This window comes from Pelophylax lessonae, assembly GCF_965119305.1.
Source record: "Pelophylax lessonae genome assembly, chromosome: 3".
Classification (NCBI taxonomy): domain Eukaryota; kingdom Metazoa; phylum Chordata; class Amphibia; order Anura; family Ranidae; genus Pelophylax; species Pelophylax lessonae.
The window spans coordinates 523577365-523595924 of NC_138770.1; the positions used below are offsets into that span (position 1 = coordinate 523577365).

Genomic DNA, 18560 nt, shown 5'->3' on the forward strand with positions numbered 1-18560 from the left:
ATTTTCAGTGGCAACTGTCAAATGTTTCACATTTCACTCACTTCATATTGTGTCTCTGGGATAAGAAGTGAGGAGGAAGCTCCCCAGTCAAGATGCAGACAGTAATAAGCCCAGTAGCGATTCTAACCCTTGTTGGTATACAGTGGCAAGAAAAAAGTATGAGAACCCCTTGGAATTATGTCTGAGCTGAAGCAGTTTTGTAAAGAGAATGGTCAAAAATTTCTCTTGAAGTTGTGCAAGTCTGATCCAGAGTTACTGAAAGCGCTTGCCTGAAGTCATTGCTGCCAAAGGAGGTTCAACCAGCTAACTCCAAGGGTTCATTTACTTTTTTCCTCCAGTACTGCGAATGTTTAATAGGGGGGCTTAATAAAGATAGCAGAAATTAGAATTGTTTGTGTCATCAGTTTAAGCACACTGTGTTTGCCTATTGTTGTGACTCAGTTGAAGATCAGATTACATCTTATGGCAAAATGCTGCAGAAATACAGTTAATTCCAAGGGGTTTACATACTTTTTTTTGCCACACTCATTCAAAACCAATAAAAATATCTTGGCTTGGTTTTAATTTTAAAGCATAAGTTACAGGTATTGTGGTTACTGGAATTTAAAATTTAGACAGGAGCATACATGGAGATGAGTGTAACTTACACACTGTACTCATTGACTGATTTCCACTTGACAGATTGTGTGTATTTGGCCTATGTATAGAAAAAATACCTCTTTTGGTGAGAGTATAGAAATGTAATCTTCATATATATTCCTAGCCTTCTCTTCAATCAGTTTCTTGTTTTGCTCATTTTTCAGGTCTTCACATGCCAACCAGAAGAGAAGATTTTCTTCACTGTATTCTGTGCGTAAAAATTCCCGGAATAGATTTCTTCCAGCAGGACTTTTCATCATTTTATCAAAATTGTGGGACCAAGATATGATTTCCTCTGCAGTAGGGCTTTTGCTGAAATTCAAAATAATTAGGTTAAGTTAAAAATCATGACGTACAAATCTTTTACTAACTTATACATTTACTTTACTAATACTGGTATTTACTGATTAAAAGATCAGTAGGGATGCACCGATACCAGTTTTTTTAAAATTGAGTACTATTACCGATACATTTTCTGAAGTACTTGCCGATACCAATTACCAATACCTATGTTTAGTGTCATGTGACAGTATAATTATAAAGATCTGTAACTGTATGGGTTCACATATGCGCAGTCCGGTTTTGAAAGCAGGATTTCATCCCCCTCTGGCGTGACTTTGTTCAGCGGTTCATAAGTTGAAGTACTCATGCAAATGCTTATTTTCGGCATTGAAGATAATTAACAATAATAAATCCATTGTATCATTTAGCATGATGCACTTTGAGATGACTGGTTAAGGAACATCCTAGCAAGCTTTGTATTTGTCTGTTCTGCCATGAACAAAGATAGAAAAATTCACCAACAGGATCACCTTACTTAAATACTTGTCTTGAGGGGCACGACCTAGTCCATACAAGAACAAGCGACAGAATATGCAGAATTTTACCAATCTTTAGTGTCGGGATTATTGGGGGATGATTAATATAATAATAGAAAAAAAATGGATTTAAAAAGCCATGTATATTCCATATTATGCATATAAGATTCTGAATGGTGCAGCGTCCATCTTGTTTTTAAGGTGAAGGAGAGTTCATATGTACTTGTTAAACAAAATGTCTCTTACAAGCTTACAATAGGGTCTTATAATTTCAACAGAGGTCTTTGTATCTATGTGGTCATAAATAAGGTGATACATTGACATCTCTATCAGATAAGACTCAGTCAGCCTGACGCTATACCAGATGTTAAGGGGGTGATGTTTCCTTAATTGTCTGTATTTTAAAGATGAACTATATAAGTTTTTAAAGATACATTATTATGCGTGAGAAGATATTAGCCATAATTATGTCATTATATTATGTAAGGCATATACATATATATTTAGGAATGTTATATCACATTTTGGGTTTATATTCTTACAGTAGTAATCTTACTTAGACTTAAGACTAGAGTGAATACTAATTACTTCATTTTAAGGCATGTGGTAGGAGTGTTTATATAAGAATTGCTTTGGACTAGGCTAAGTGTTCATAGGTATCATAGATCTTCCAATCCCAGACAAGATGTCTAACAGCCTATGGCATGGTCAAATAAGTAATGGCTTTTCACTAGCCAACAGGTCAATAAGGTCACTTTTAATAGTAGGCCATTGTATAATGTGACGTATGTTAAAACAAAATTTAATGAACAGTGCAATACTGCCTCCTGTGGAGAAATACCAAATGCAGTCTTGGGGTATTTTAGATATTTCCCATATAGAAATATTATATTGTATTAAAAATATATTTTTTGAAATGCCATTACTTGCCAAGGTGAATGATGGAGATACAGATGGACATTTATGTATGTACTGGGAGTATGGACAACGTTTTATATTGTGTTTTGTGATTACTCTTACATATAGAGAAATCATCCTTTAATTTTATTATACAAACATTGAATTATCAGGAGAGGTGTGTCTATGATCTCACCAGTTAAGGTATAGAATATCCCGACCAATGGGGATAATGTTTCATCCCTCTGGGTTTAACTTATGTAATTTTTATAGCCCTTTGTTCATACCATATAAAAGAACAACCCAGATGAGAGATAGGACACACATTACATTACACTGCCCATCATACAATACACATACATCACACACACTACTACATCCATTTATATACTCATCCAGACATACTCCATCTTGGTCCATCATTCATCTGAAACTTTGAGGGACGCCAAATGAAACTCCTCCCTAACTGGCATCCATCTTAGGACTCTGGTAACGACCATTTGAAGCTAGCTGCCATCTTCAGTGTGGTAAATATAACTTTGCTGTTCATTTGATTTTATTCAATATTGTTTATTCCTTCCTTATATGTTTTATATTGCATATTTAAGGGTAATAGGATTACAATCCCAGCCGTATAAACCATAGTAGATTTTTCTCTAAAAAGCTGATTTTTGTTTTTATACATTTTTATTAATATCAGATTTAGTGCATTATTTGCAATTTTAAGTCTTCCGTTTTACATGGCTTATTCTCACTCCATCTGCAGTGGAATGACTTTTGGCCGTGTGATTCGCAGACAATTGTGGTCTGTTTATATAGAACACATACCTATGGTTCATGCTATACCTGGAGAAATGGTAATCTTGCTTTCGTTTTACTTTCACTTTGTTTCAGTTTCACTTTAATTATTGAGCTAAACATCACATTGCATTAATTGTTTGAAGTTAGTATTTTATGTAGTTATCTTTTTGTGTCACTTCTTGTTTGATCATATATTGTGAATACATGTCTGGTGAATAAATATTATATATATATTCCATACTGTAGACTGTACTCACTAAGATTGGTATATGCTTTTAAAAAGAAATTAATCAATTAAAAACAATTCACAACATATTGATTTGTGGCAATAGGTGAAGATTCTCCTCATAGATCTTTGCTTATTAACCATAAATAGACACTGCTATATTCAGAGCAGTATAAATATTCTGACATAATGAAGTACAAGCGCGAGATATTATTATTATATATTCTTACATTAGAAATCAGTTTAGTAAAAATGGATTTTTGTAAAATCTTACCGTAAAATCCTTTTCTCTTAGCTCATTGACAGACGTAGTCCTCGGTGATACAGCACCTTCGGGTTATGTTGCCTCCACAGGAGTAGGACTAGACAGGAAATAAAATGCTCTGGCCACACCCTAGGGGCAGTCCCCGAGGGTATATCCTCTCTCTCTCTGCCACAGCAAATCAGTTATGTCACAAAAGCAGTGTTTAGAGAATTTAACCCAACCCAACTCAAAAACAGAGGGGCGGGTACTACGTCTGTCAATGAGCTAAGAGAAAAGGATTTTACGGTAAGATTTTACAAAAATCCATTTTTCTCTATCGCTCATTGACAGACGTAGTCCTCGGTGATACAGCACCTCCGGGACGTCCCAGAGCAGTATCACAAATGAGGGGTGGGAAAATGGAAATCAAATCCAAATCTAGAAGGCCCAACCGGTGCCAACTAGAAGTTTACAATGCTCATCCTTAATGATGAGACTCAACAAAAAAAATTTTCAAACAGAAAAAAACCCTCGAGGTAGACCACCGGTCTCCTCAAATTGCGGCCTGCAAAACCTTGCGGCCAAATGAGGCATCCGCCGATGCCATGACATCAATTTTATAAAATTTTGTAAAGGTATGTACCGACGACCAGGTAGCCGCCTTACATACCTGGACCACTGACGCCTGATGGCGAAAGGCCCAGGAAGTACTGAGCGCTCGAGTGGAGTGCGCCCTAACAGGGAACGGAGGACTCTGACCCTTAATAGAATAAGCCTGTACCACCGTCTGTCTAATCCATTTGGCAATAGTCGCGGCAGATGCAGGCAACCCCTTTCTGGGGCCATCCGTGATCACAAAAAGTGAATCCGTCTTACGGAACGATTCCGTAGCCTTCAGGTATACCCTGATTGCCCGAACCACATCCAAGGAATGCAACGCATGTTCCCGATGATGATTGGGCTGAGGACACAAGGAAGGTAGTACAATATCTTCATTCAGATGAAAATCTGAAACCACCTTAGGAAGAAAGGATGGCTTAGGATGGAGTACTACCTTATCCCTATGAATCACCAAGTATGGGGACTGGCATGATAAAGCAGCCAGTTCTGACACCCTGCGTGCAGAAGTGATAGCCACCAAGAAGGCCACCTTCTGGGATAAAGTAAGCAAGGGAATCTCCCTGATGTTTTCAAAAGGAGGTTTCTGTAGAACCGACAAAACCAAATTAAGATCCCAGGGCGGTAAGGGCGCACGGACTGGTGGAGCCAGGTGCCGCACCCCCTGGATGAAATTCCGCACCAAGGACTTGGTAGCTAAAGGTTTCTGAAAGAAGATTGCTAATGCTGAAACTTGACCCTTGATGGTGCTCAAGGCTAGCTTCTTCTCAACCCCTTTTTGCAAAAAGGCCAATATTCGAGTCACCGAATAGGTACGTGGAAGAAATCCTAAAGATTCGCACCACGCGATATAAGTCTTCCATGTGTTATAATAGACTCTGCTGGAAGTCGCTTTCCTTGCTTTAATAAGGGTAGGAATGACTGAAGCTGACAACCCTCTGTCCTTCAGTACTTGGGTCTCAATGGCCAGGCCATTAAAACCAGCGACTGTAAAGCACAATGGTAGATTGGTCCTTGAGACCGCAGATACTCCCGGAGACGCAGTTCCCACGGAACGTCCGCGACTAGCAAGTCCAAGTCGGCCAGGCCGGCTTGACGAGGCCAGCCTAGAATTTCTAGGACCACTGGCACTGACGGGATTTGAACCAGGCGTCCCTAGAGCTATCTGGCCCCGACCATCCGACAAAGTCTGGTCGTTTTCTGTTCCCACACATTTATCCGACACCTGATTCCTATCAGGAACGGTGATCTCTCCTGGTTGAATCTCAGGGACCGAAGTCACCCGGCTAGAGGCTTCTTGGTCTGTCTGGTCAACCAGATCCGATTCCTGTGGGGAATTGAGACTAATCTTAGGAAAAGGTAAAGGAAAAGATCTATTCAGGGAACGGTGACTACCGCTCCCTGTAGTACTTAAATGTTGGAAGGGAAGAATCGCACCGGTAGTAGTAGTCGATGCTCGATCTAATGTCCTGAATACCGGTGAAAACGTCCCCCCACCCTCAACTCGGGTGGGGGCGCACCTTCAGGCTGTGTAATCCTTTGCTTCGGGTTTGGCTGAGTCGGTCCTCTGTTTGTCCGACCAGCCTTTCTTGAACCCTCCTGGAGGAGTCTTGCCTTTCCCGCTTGTTCCAGCCGGGCGTGCGAACCCTTTATGGGCGGTAAAGAAAGGTCCTCGCTTGTTGCGAGGTCCCTTAGCTTTAGCAGCCTGTGGCAAGAAAGTGCTCTTGCCCACAGTGGCATCCTTAATAATTTCATCTAGGGTGGCCCCAAATAGGCGATTCCCCTGAAAGGGGAGATTCGTCAAGGTCTTTTTGGAACCTAGGTCAGCTGACCAGCATTTTAACCACAGCACACGTCTGAGGATTACCGCTGACATAGATGCATGCCCTAATAGGGGGGTAGCATCCAAGGCTGCGTCACAGACAAACTGTAGCCCTTGTATAATCTGTTCCATCAAATCAGATGTTCCCTGGGGGATATCTTTTCCCCTTAGGTCTTGGCGTACCAATCTCGCCCATTCCGTTAGTGTCTGGGAAACTAGACCAATAAAAATTACTGGTCTAAATGCTGACCCTATCAGGGAGAAGATAGTGCGGGACTCCGCTTCCATCTTTCGATCCACCGGATCCTTAAAGGACGAAGTGTCCTCCACTGGGATAACCGTGGCTTTATTCAGCCTGGAAATAGGTGGATCCACCACTGGTGGTACCGTCCATTTCTTAATGAGGGATTCCTCAAACGGATAGCGTCTAGCAATGCGCTTGGAAATAGTAAAGGTACGCTTAGAATGCTCCCATTCTCCTTTAATTTTATTACCAAAACACTTGGGTACAGGAAAAACCTTCACCGTTTTGATGGGCTTGTTAGTACCAAAGGGAATCTCTGTTTCAGTTGTCTCTGCCGGTAAAACCTCAAGTCTTAAGGTTTCCCGCACCGCCACAACTAGTGCGTCCACCAATGCTTCTTCCTGAATTATGGCGGAAGAATGAACGTCCTCCTCACTGTCTGAGGGAGCTTTACCTAGCCCTTGCAGAGGGACCTGCAGCTGCAGTGACCCCTCTGCACGCCTTCCGGTGCCTCCCCTAGCTCCACGAGGTGTTTGGGTCACCTCAAACATGGCCGCCCCCATGCTGGAGACACGAGGCTACGCCAAAATGGCGGCCTCGTGCGATCTAGCAAACAATGGCGGCGGTTGTACCGAATAGCGGCGTGACTGCAGAGCATCACAACACCTTCTCTACATGGGGATTTAGCCTGGTCGGCGGTACCGGACCCTGGCGGACCGCATGGCCATCGGTCTATTGCCGGAGACTTGACTTGGAAAGCAGTCTACATGTCTGTGGCTTCTGACTGGTAGGATACTTATATTATCACGTAAGATTCCCATACTGCCACTGATTACAATATTTTAACATATTTACAATTAGATTGTCAGCTCCCAAACCAAGCCTCCTGGCTTTTTGCACATAAAAATCACACTCAAAGTAGGGGGATCTGTGCCATGTTATAGGATAGAGGGGAACTCATCCTTACTATACAGAGAGGGGCCCGCGTTCACCACAAGACCCGTCAGGGGAAAGGGGGAACATACTACTCACCATACCGGAGCCAGGCAGGCACCAACTCCTGACAGTACCCCTCTCCACCGGGGCGGGAGGGCTGTCAACCAATACGGACGCCGTGACTCATGGTCCTTGGCGTTTCAGTGAGACGTTTAACTCGCAGGGTCAGTCCCTCCAGTGGGACTATGTCGCGGCCGACCAAGCGCGGAGCTATGGCCTGCACGCGCTCGTAGGCTGAACTGGTGTGACCACCGGATCTCAACATCCAGCCCGTCGCCCAGTTCAGCTTTCTTGCTTGAAGATCTCACAGGAACACTGGAGAAAAAAGGCTGTCTAAAAAATCTTTTTAAGAAAAAAATCCTGCCAGGACCGAAGATCCCAGCAAGGTATCTAGGTCCTTACTCCTGACTAGACAGAAAAAAACTGATTTGCTGTGGCAGAGAGAGAGAGGATATACCCTCGGGGACTGCCCCTAGGGTGTGGCCAGAGCATTTTATTTCCTGTCTAGTCCTACTCCTGTGGAGGCAACATAACCCGAAGGTGCTGTATCACCGAGGACTACGTCTGTCAATGAGCGATAGAGAAACAAGGTTTTAAGTTGTGGGATTGGTGTTGGTGTGGTGCTGCCAAAAATAATATAATGCTTCAATAAGGTCTCAGACAATAAGATGATCTATAGTGCGCCTCCCTCTCTTGGGTGTGCCATGTAAACAACCCTGGTATGTTATTTAAAGGGAATAAGGTATGTATAAAATAAATGATGTAACAGAACTATAAACCACCCCCCCCCCCCCTCAGGAATCCTTCAGGGGTAAGTATTAGAAAATAAAGAATGAACAAATGAAAAACCTCCTCTAATACACGACCCCTCGTTAGGGGGTACCAACAATATCTAGTGAAAACCAAAATTTGGTGCTGATAATAAAGTGCTATAATGCCAACATTACTTACAGTATATTGATTATTCTTCCAACTAAATATAACTTCATTTATAAACAGATACATAAAATATAACTGCATTCATAAGAGATACATTATCCATATTCATATACAACAAATGAAAAATCCACAGAACAACATAAAAATTATTTGAAAGCTGTGCATCTGGTGCTCTTTAACAAGTGCATTTAAAGGTGCTACGTATATCCTTGTTATGTAAAAGTGCTTTCACTCATGCTCTCCCTCTAGGATTGCTCTTACTAGAATAAATTACCCCTTAGGAGGTTAGAAGGCACTGTGTGAATACATGAGTGTCCTTGGCAATAGAATAGATTCCTCTTCTCTCCTTCCTTCGGTCTTCTTTTACACTCATCAATGGTAGGCTCTTGCAGAGTAAATGGACAGAGGCAATCCTCATAGTATAAATACATATATTTTGTTTAAAAAGTATTACAAGTGCACTTACAATCATGCAGGAAGTGTGGAGCATGTAAAAACACTGTGTGATGAGTTGATGAGTGTATAGAAGAGCAGTGAACTTCCTGTGCCCTTAACCTTGTAACTGTGTATCCACTGTGTGAGAAGCACTGTTGATTTTGCCTGTTAGTCACATGAGATTTGTAGAGATATTTGGAAATGGTACTACAATGTTGCTTGCTAGAGAAAATGTTCTTGAGGACCTGCATTGAATGCATGTCCCTAATTTATTATTTCTGTGAATCTCTGCTCACCAATCATCAGGAGGGCAACTTTGATATGACAAAGCAAAGCCTTCTTCTCCACCACCTTTGTGTGTGGTTACTCACTTTATGGCCTCGTTGAAGCGGGTGTACTTGAGTCAACACCTATGTGAGGGCCGTGTTTTGCCTTTACATGATACACATGTGTTTCGTGCATACCTGTGCAGGGAGTCCCATTCATTTCAACTGTTACACAGAGGCTACACGGACACATACTTACAGACATCATGGTTATAACGTAATTATCATCAACTGCTTATTACACCTTGCATATTGGAAATGTATGCTAAGTGGACATTCTGGATCTACAGCAGCAAACAGAGATAGGATTGACTAGCCATGCTGTGAATTGCAGCCAAGCACATTGTTCACTATACCTACTTACTAACTGCTGCATGCTCTACCTATCCATGGCTGCTCTATGTTTTTTCTGGCCACTATTTGCCACTAATTAGACACCATAGGGACTATGATCATTTGGACTTTTCATGGTGCTCTTGTTCTAAGTTCTCAAATAACAACCAGGATACCCCCTACCTGATGCTTATAGTGCAATCATAAATAAATAAAGGAATATTCCATTTACTACTGTGAACATCTGTAAAGCACTTCATAGCACTAGATGCTCAATTTCTAAAGGCTTCCCCCTCTTTAACGACCTGCCGACGCCCCACACAGATTTACTGCAGCAGGGCGGATCGGCTGCTCAAAATCGCATTGATCTATGTGATTTTGTGCACGTGGTCTCTGTGGCAAGCGCACGCCGCCGGAGCCAAGCTCCTGCTGTGTTTAGACCACGGGAGGAGTGGTGGCAATCGCCGCCGGCCTCGCGCAATCATCAGAGAAACTGACAGAAGACCCACCTGCTTATGTAAACAAAGCAGGCGAGTCTTCTGTCACACAGACAGAGAGAGATCAGGAGCCTCAGCTAAGCTGAAACCCCGATCTCTTTGTGCCTGTCACAGAGTCCTTCCCCCCCACAGTGAGTAAGCATTGTTAGGCATACATTAACCCCTTCAATCACTCCCAGTGTTAACCCCTTCCCTGCCAGTGTCGTTTATACAGTAACAGTGCATATTATTTAGCACTGATTACTGTATTAATGTCACTGGTCCCCAAAAAGTCTCAAAAATGTCAGTTAGGGGTCCAATCTGTCCGCCACAATGTCGCAGTCCCGCTAAAAATTGCTGATCACCGCCATTACTGATAAAAACCAAAAAAAATTAAAAGTCCAACAAATTAAAATACGCTTTTTGGGATTTTTCTTGCCAAAAATATGTAGCAGAATACAAATTGGCCTAAACTGATAAACAAAATTAGATTTTTTTAAATTTTTTTATTGGGAATGTTTTATAGCAGAAAGTAGAAAAAATATTGTGATTTTTTTTTTCAAAATTGTCGCTCTTTTTTTGTTTATAGCACAAAATCTAAAAACCACAGAGGTGATCAAATATCACCAAAAGAAAGCTCTATTTGTGGGGGAAAAAAAGGACATCAATTGTATTTTGGTACAGCATCGCAGGACCGTGCACTTTTTCATTAAAATAACTTGCCAAATTGCAAAAAATGACCTGGTTATTAAGGGGGTAAACCTTCCGGAGCTGAAGTGGTTAAGAATTCAACAGACGAAAGTTATACTCCATCCATTACCGTCATTTGGTAGTGTGCTAAATCTACCAGTGCTTTACTCTTTAGAGTTGGATTTCCAACCCACTGGATATTATGAGAACACTGGATATTTGAATAAGCACATGTACCCAGTTGTGTTTCAATCTGTTCAGATAGCAATTTTTTGATCCCCTCTATGACACTGGTTAACAATCCGGATCGTTTTTAATATGTTGATTGTATGTACTGTATTTAACTCTTGAAAGATGTTGAATTTTTCAAGTGGATGAAACCCCACACTTTTTTTTAATAAGCTTTCATAAACCTTTTTTCATACTACACTGCATGGGTAATTCACTGTCTACTTTTTGACAGTCTGTGCTATACAGCTGCATTTTCTTTTTTTTGCTACACGGACACAGCCACTGCTTCCAATTTGATACCCATTTGGGTGCGCGCCCCAAATGCAGACAGTGTGGGTTCAGGAACATGGCTTATATAAGATACAGTGCTGTGAAAAAGTATCTGCCCCCTTTCTGATTTTTATTGTTTTGAATATTTGTCACACTTAAGTGATTCAGATCACCAAACAAATTTTAATAATACACAAAGATAGCCCGGGTAAATAAAAAATACCTTTTTAAATGATGATTTAATTTATTAACTGAAAAAGCTGTGCAAACCTGCCTGGCCCTATGGGAACAAGTAATTGCCCCTAAACCTAATAACTGGCTATGCCACCCTTGACGGCAACAACTACAATCATGTAATTACGATACCTGCCAATCACAGTCTTTCACATCACTCTTCTTTGAAGAATTGTTTTAATTCAGCTACATTGGAGGGTTTTCGTGCATGAACGGTCTTTTTAAGGTCATGCCACAGCATCTCAATCAGATTTAAGTAAGGACTTTGAAGAGGCCACTCCAAAACCTTAATTATTTTTTTTTTATAGCCATTTAAAGATGGACTTGCTGGTGTGTTTTGGATCATTGTCCTGCTGCATAATCCAAGTGCACTTGAGGTCATAAACTGACGGCCAGACTTTCTCCTTCAGGATTTTCTGGTAGAGCACAGAATTCATGGTTACATCAATTATGGAAACTCGTCCAGGTCCTAAAGCCGTAAAGCAGCCCCAGACCATCACACTACTATCGCCATGTTTGACTGCTGGTATGATGTTCTTTTTATGAAATGAATACTGTGTTTGTTTTAATCCAGATGTAAGGGAATGCACAACTTTCCAAAAAGTTAGACTTTTGTCTCATCAGTTCACAGAATATTTGCCCAAAAGTCTTGGGGATGATCAAGATGTTTTTTGGCAAATAAGCCTTTGTGTATTTTTTGGTCAGCAATGGCTTTCACCTTGGAACTCTCCCATGGATGCCATTTTTGCCCAGTCTCTTTCTTATTGTTGAATCATGAACACTGACCTTATTAGATGTTATTCTGTGTTCATTTATGGCTTCCTGGATGAGTCGTTGTTGTGCTCTTGGAGTAATTCTGGTAGGCCAGCCACTCCTGGGAAGGTTCACCACTGTTCTCCTTTTGTGGTTAATGGCTTTCAACGTGGCTCACTGGAGTCCCAAAGTCTTAAGCCCCATACACACACGCAGATCGTCGTCATACAAACGTCGGCGGACGAAAGATCTGCCGATTGTACGCGTGTTAGTATGGTGCCTCCGACAGCTGTCTGCACACAATCCGCGGACAAGAGTCTTTCTTGCAAACATGAAAATTTTTATCTGCGGTCTGTCGGCTGATTTCTGTACTGACAGGCGAACAATTGTCCGTTCTGGTGTCCGCAGACAAAAATTTTCATGTTTGCAAGAAAGACTCTTGTCCGCGGATTGTGTGCAGACAGCTGTCGGAGGCACCATACTAACACGCGTACAATCGGCAGATCTTTCGTCCGACATCACTTCTGCAGTCAGCTGAAGTCTGCGGACAAAATTCTTGTGCTGTCCTTGTGCTGTCTTTGCACTTTTCAACAGACACCGACATCCCGGGGAGAAAAGACGAACATTTGTATGACGACGATCTGCGTGTGTGTATGGGGCTTTAGAAATGGCTTTGTAACCCTTTCCAGAATGATACATGTCAATTACGCTGTTTCTCATCTGTTCTTGAACTTCTTCAGATCGTAGCACGATGTGTTGTTTTTTTTAGATATTCTACTGTACTTCACTTTGTCAGACAGCTTATATTTAAGTGATTTATTGATTCAACAGGCCTGGCAGTGTTCAGGTCTGGGTGTGGCAGGTGAAATGTGATTCAGCTTTCCAAAAAGTGTGGTCAATCACAGTTCATTCATAATTTAGCAAGAGTGGGGGGGGGGGGGATATATTTTCACATAGGGCCAGGCAGATTTGGACAGCTTTTTTCCCTTAGTACATGAAATCAGCATTTAAAAAATGCATTTTGTATTTGCTTGGGTTAACTTTGTGTAATATTAAAATTTGTTTGCTGATCTGAATCATTTACGTGTGACAAATATGCAAAAAAAAAAAAAACTAGGAAGGGGGTAAATTCTTTTTCTCAGCACTGTACATGGAACTGTGATCACACTAAAAAGGCCAATAAGAAAGCAGAACATGTTGGAATTGGGAAAAGATCAGCTTCAGGAGCCTACAGGCATTACTGGTGAATACACCTTTGTCCACTGCTTGTACTCTTCCACAGTTCATTAAGTACATTATGTCTCCAAACCGAATGTTTTGTCTTCTTTTAATGTAAGCATGTATGAATTAAATGTGGTTAACTATTTTTTACGAGATAGATGGCACTGTGATCACAATAAAAAAAGCCTAATAGGGTTTCTACCTGTGCAGCCAATTTTGAGAAACCCCCACTAAATGTTTGCAGTGCGTTCTCAGCATACTTAGAAATAGCTTAAAAACTATTTATTATCTCATCTTTAGAGGCATCTTGTATTGTTAAAGGAGTTGTAAAGGCAGAAGGTTTTTTATCCTAATGCATTCTATGCATTAAGATTATAAGCCTTCTGTGTGTAGCAGCCTCCCCAGCACAGTTTAATACTTACCTGAGCCCCATCTCTATCCAGCGATGTCCACGAGTCCCTCGGCCTTCTGGGATTCTCCCTTCTGATTAGCTGAGACACAGCAGCGGCACCATTGGCGCCCGCTGCTGTCAATCAAAGTCAGTTAGCCAATCAGGAGGGAGAGGGGGCAGGGCCGAATGGCAGCTCCGTGTCTGAAAAGACACACAGAGCTGCAACTTGGCCCAGGTGCCCCCATAGAAAGCTGCTTGCTGTGGGGGCACTCGGCAGGAGGGAGGAGCAAAGTAAGTAAGTGTTTATTTTCTATAGGGAGGGCCTCTATTCATGGATTTTATTTTAGGGGCAGAGTCTATGAAATCTGATCCTTCAGTACTCTAATATTATATTAAAATTGTGAATATTAAACCAATCAGATAATATTTAAGTTATACCTATTGCTTTTGACCAACCCCTGTCTCCAGCTACCCACTGATATTTTTATACCAGTCCTTCCCCGGTCCATTAGGATCCCGGCTGTGAAGCTTCCTTGGTGCCACAATGGTGCTTGTAAGAATCTTTTCCTGCCAAGTTTGCACATGCAAGATATAATCTCCATTCAACCCCATGTAGGAGGAGGTGTCTGGGGCTGTAAGAAAAAAAAAAAAAGTGTAATTGCACTAAAAGTGCAATTACACTTTAAAGTATTCTACACAAAGCTTTTCTTCATAAATGATGAGTAGGGGATCTATTTGCTGTGCTATTATATGGGCCTCAGATTTACTGTATTTTTCGCCGTATAAGATGCACTTTTTCTTCCCCAAAACTGGGGGGGAAAAGTTGGTGCTTCTTATACGGCAAATACACATTTTGCCTGCCAGTGGCAGAGCCAGAAGTTCAGTGAAGGAGTCCTTGCCACGCCCCGCTCGTGCCTCACGCTCTGTCATAAATGACAATAGGAGCCCTGCAGCGATTACCGGTAGTTCTCCTGAATGACTGTGACTGTCTGAGCCGAGTGACCCGCACGATCGTTCTGTCCGCCCCCCCCCCCCCGTGCAGCTGTGTCAGAAGGACCCGGCACAGGCAGTCACACCGTGAATCTCCGAAAAGGGTGGACCCGAGGCACAGAGCAGTGCACCTCGAGCCCGCCCATTTGTGTGACAATAGCGAATGAAAATTCGCTACTGTCTCACGGATCCTCCTCCTCCTCGGCCAATGCCATTGGCCGAGGAGGAGGCGGGACGCAGGAGGACTCGAAGAGACGCGGGGACTGAAGAGGAAGCCGCAGCTAAAACAGGTAAGTCAAGTGCACTGGCTTGGTACGCTGTTCACTCTGCATTCTGGGCACTCCGCATTGAAAGGGGGGAGGCTGTGGGCACTCCGCATTGAAAGGGGGCACTCCGCATTGAAAGGGGACAGGCTGTTGGCACTCCGCATTGAAAGGGGGCACTCCGCATTGAAAGGGGACAGGCTGTGGGCACTACGCATTGAAAGGGGGCACTCCGCATTGAAAGGGGCAGGCTGTGGGCACTCTGCATTGAAAGGGGGCACTCCGCATTGAAAGGGGGCAGGCTGTGGGCACTCCACATTGAAAGGGGACAGGCTGTTGGCACTCCGCACTGAAAGGGGGCACTCCGCATTGAAAGGGGACAGGCTGTTGGCACTCCGCATTGAAAGGGGACAGGCTGTGGGCACTACGCATTGAAAGGGGGCATTCCGCATTGAAAGGGGGCAGGCTGTGGGCACTCTGCATTGAAAGGGGGCACTCCGCATTGAAAGGGGGCAGGCTGTGGGCACTCCGCATTGAAAGGGGACAGGCTGTTGGCACTCCGCATTGAAAGGGGGCACTCCGCATTGAAAGGGGACAGGCTGTTGGCACTCCGCATTGAAAGGGGGCACTCCGCATTGAAAGGGGGCAGGCTGTGGGCACTCTGCATTGAAAGGGGGCACTCCACATTGAAAGGGGGCAGGCTGTGGGCACTACGCATTGAAAGGGGGCACTCCACATTGAAAGGGGGCAGGCAGTGGGCACTCCGCATTGAAAGGGGGCACTCCGCATTGAAAGGGGGCAGGCTGTTGGCACTCCGCATTGAAAGGGGGCACTCCGCATTGAAAGGGGGCAGGCTATGGGCACTCCGCATTGAAAGGGGGCAGGCTGTGGGCACTCTGCATTGAAAGGGGGCACTTCCGCATTGAAAGGGGGCAGGCTGTGGGCACTCCGCATTGAAAGGGGGCACTCCGCATTGAAAGGGGGCAGGCTGTGGGCACTCCGCATTGAAAGGGGGCACTCCGCATTGAAAAGGGGCAGGCTGTGGGCACTCTGCATTGAAAGGGGGCACGCTGTGGGCACTCCGCATTGAAAGGGGGCACTACGCATTGAAAGGGGGCAGGCTGTTGGCACTCCGCATTGAAAGGGGGCACTCCGCATTGAAAGGGGGCAGGCTGTGGGCACTCCGCATTGAAAGGGGGCAGGCTGTGGGCACTCTGCATTGAAAGGGGGCACTCCGCATTGAAAGGGGGCAGGCTGTGGGCACTCCGCATTGAAAGGGGGCACTCCGCATTGAAAGGGGGCAGCAGGTGGGCACTCCGCATTGAAAGGGGGCACTCCGCATTGAAAAGGGGCAGGCTGTGGGCACTCCGCATTGAAAGGGGGCACGCTGTGGGCACTCCGCATTGAAAGGGGGCACGCTGTGGGCACTCCGCATTGAAAGGGGGCACGCTGTGGTCTGCATTGAAAGGGGGCACGCTGTGGTCAGTCTGCATTGAAAGGGGGCATGCTGTGGTCAGTCTGCATTGAAAGGGGGCACACTATACTTGATTACTGAAGGCTCCTTTCAAAATTGTTCTTAAACTGCTGTTAACTTTATACAGTTTATATAAAATATTTTACTACAGTATTTGGTACAGAATCTTTTTTTTCTAGATTTTCCTCCTTTAAAATTGGGTGCGTCTTATACGCCGGTGCGTCTTATACGGCGAAAAATACGGTAGGTATTCGGTAGTATATGAACACACCATAAACCAACATTACATCTTGTAGGATTGGACAATGATGTATGTGAGAACATACCATTTAACTCACACACTGGGGTTTATTTACTATAGGCAAAAAGCTTCTTGCTTTGCAGGGGAAATTGCACTTTGCAAGGGACATTTCCTTAAAGCTTAGTAATTGTGGTAAAAATTCACTTTGGAAAAGACTCCCAATCATATGTAAGGAAAAAATAAAATAAAAAAGACAGCGTATTATCTTGTGCTTGCATGATGGAAGTCAGCAGAGCTTCACCTCATTCACCAAACTCAGGGGAAAATTCTATTGCAAATTCCCTGGCAGATTGAATAATCTTTTGTAAAAAGTCTTTTGTAAATCAACCTCAAGTTTGGCAAGATAGAGTATAGTACTGAAATAAATCTACATCATTGTAATTGATTGCGTGTCCAGACTGAGATTATATGCCCAATCATTACCATTTGGGGAATAGCTCCCGTTAAAGCCCTATGAAATCTGGGCCTATATAACAGCACAGCGAACAGTGGAGTACCAATGAACCCAAGTGGACTTCGACTTATATACAACTGCATTAGGGCTGGGCGATAAATCGATTTAATCAATTTTTTAGTTTGAAACTATTTATTTTTTTCAAACTCGAGTTTTTTTCTACAATTGTTTTTTCCGCCTTTTTCCGCCTTGTGCAGCCAGCCCCCGCGTAACTACACACATCCTGGGCTCCAGCCAGCTCCTAGTCCGCTGCACAGGAACCGAACTCCCCAGTAACAGACCACCGCTGCGCCTGGATGTGACGTCAGCTGCGGGCGGTGCGTCTGTACAGGGGCTGTGGCGCGCTGTGATAGGTACAGAGAGCTCCCCGGCCTAGATGTGACGTCAGCTGCCGGGAGAGGAAGCGGGCGGTGCGTCTTTACAGGCCAGGGGCTGTGATAGGATAGGTACCTATCCTATCACAGTCCCTGTACAGACGCACCGCCCGCTTCCTCTCCCGGCAGCTGACGTCACATCCAGGCGCGGTCAGCTGCCGGGAGATGAAGCGGGCGGTGCGTCTGTGCAGGGGCTGTGATAGGATAGGTACAGACTCTGTACCTATCCTATCACAGCCCCTGTACAGACGCACCGCCCACTTCCTCTCGCGGCAGCTGACGTCACCGGTGGCCGGTTACTGGGGAGTTCTCTGTACCTATTACAGCCTCTGGACAATCACCAAGCACACTATTTACTGCTCTCTCCAGCAGGACAGTCAGTCACTTAGCACTCTATACTGCTCTCTCCAGCAGGACAGTCATTTAGCACTCTATACTGCTTTCTCTAGGAAATCTCTAGATAAGGAGGATGTCTCCAATCAAAACTGGATTTAGTGATATTTGCATACAACTATTTTGGAATGTACTAGTACACACCTGTGCACCTGATTGTATTGTGCTGTGTTTGGAATTACCTAGAAACACCCTCAAGACCCACATAGGTATTTTCCATTTAGACACAATACAAGCAAAATTCTGTTGTCACGTGCCCTGCAAGGGCGATTTTTAAATGCTTTAGGATGTCTGGTCAGTCTTTTTTTTTTTTTTTGATTTTATCTGTGCTTATATATTTATTTTTTATTTTATTTTTTTTTACATTTTCCTCTGTTGACTTGATAGGCATAAATGTAGATGCTATACAAGCAGTCACGATATAAGCCTATCATTTTAGGGCAACTATACGGTTTGTCATGTTTTGAAAGATAATTGTGTTATATCAGAATATTCTCTGATCAGTATATAAAATATTGCATAGGTTTTGAAGTATACCAGATTCCACTAGTTGTTTTAAATATCTACATTTAAATATATTTAATCAGTTGATAATATAATCACAAGGTATGCCTGTCTTCCAGCTACTGCAGATATGTACAATATTTTGTCATAAAGTTGTTCACTGGAACACATTGCTGCTGTTTTTCCCACTCTTATCTTATTTT

At 43.4% G+C, this 18560-nt stretch overlaps 1 protein-coding gene across 4 annotated transcripts in view; it reads right to left on the minus strand.

Moving 5' to 3' along the window:
• Nucleotides 1-18560, minus strand: part of RGS17 (regulator of G protein signaling 17) — a 226406-nt gene that overhangs the window by 12508 nt on the left and 195338 nt on the right. For all 4 annotated transcript variants that reach the window (XM_082251016.1, XM_082251013.1, XM_082251015.1 and 1 more), the window contains one exon: nt 717-951. In XM_082251016.1, coding sequence (XP_082107142.1) covers nt 717-951 — 235 coding nt within the window. The remainder of the gene's footprint in view (nt 1-716; nt 952-18560) is intronic.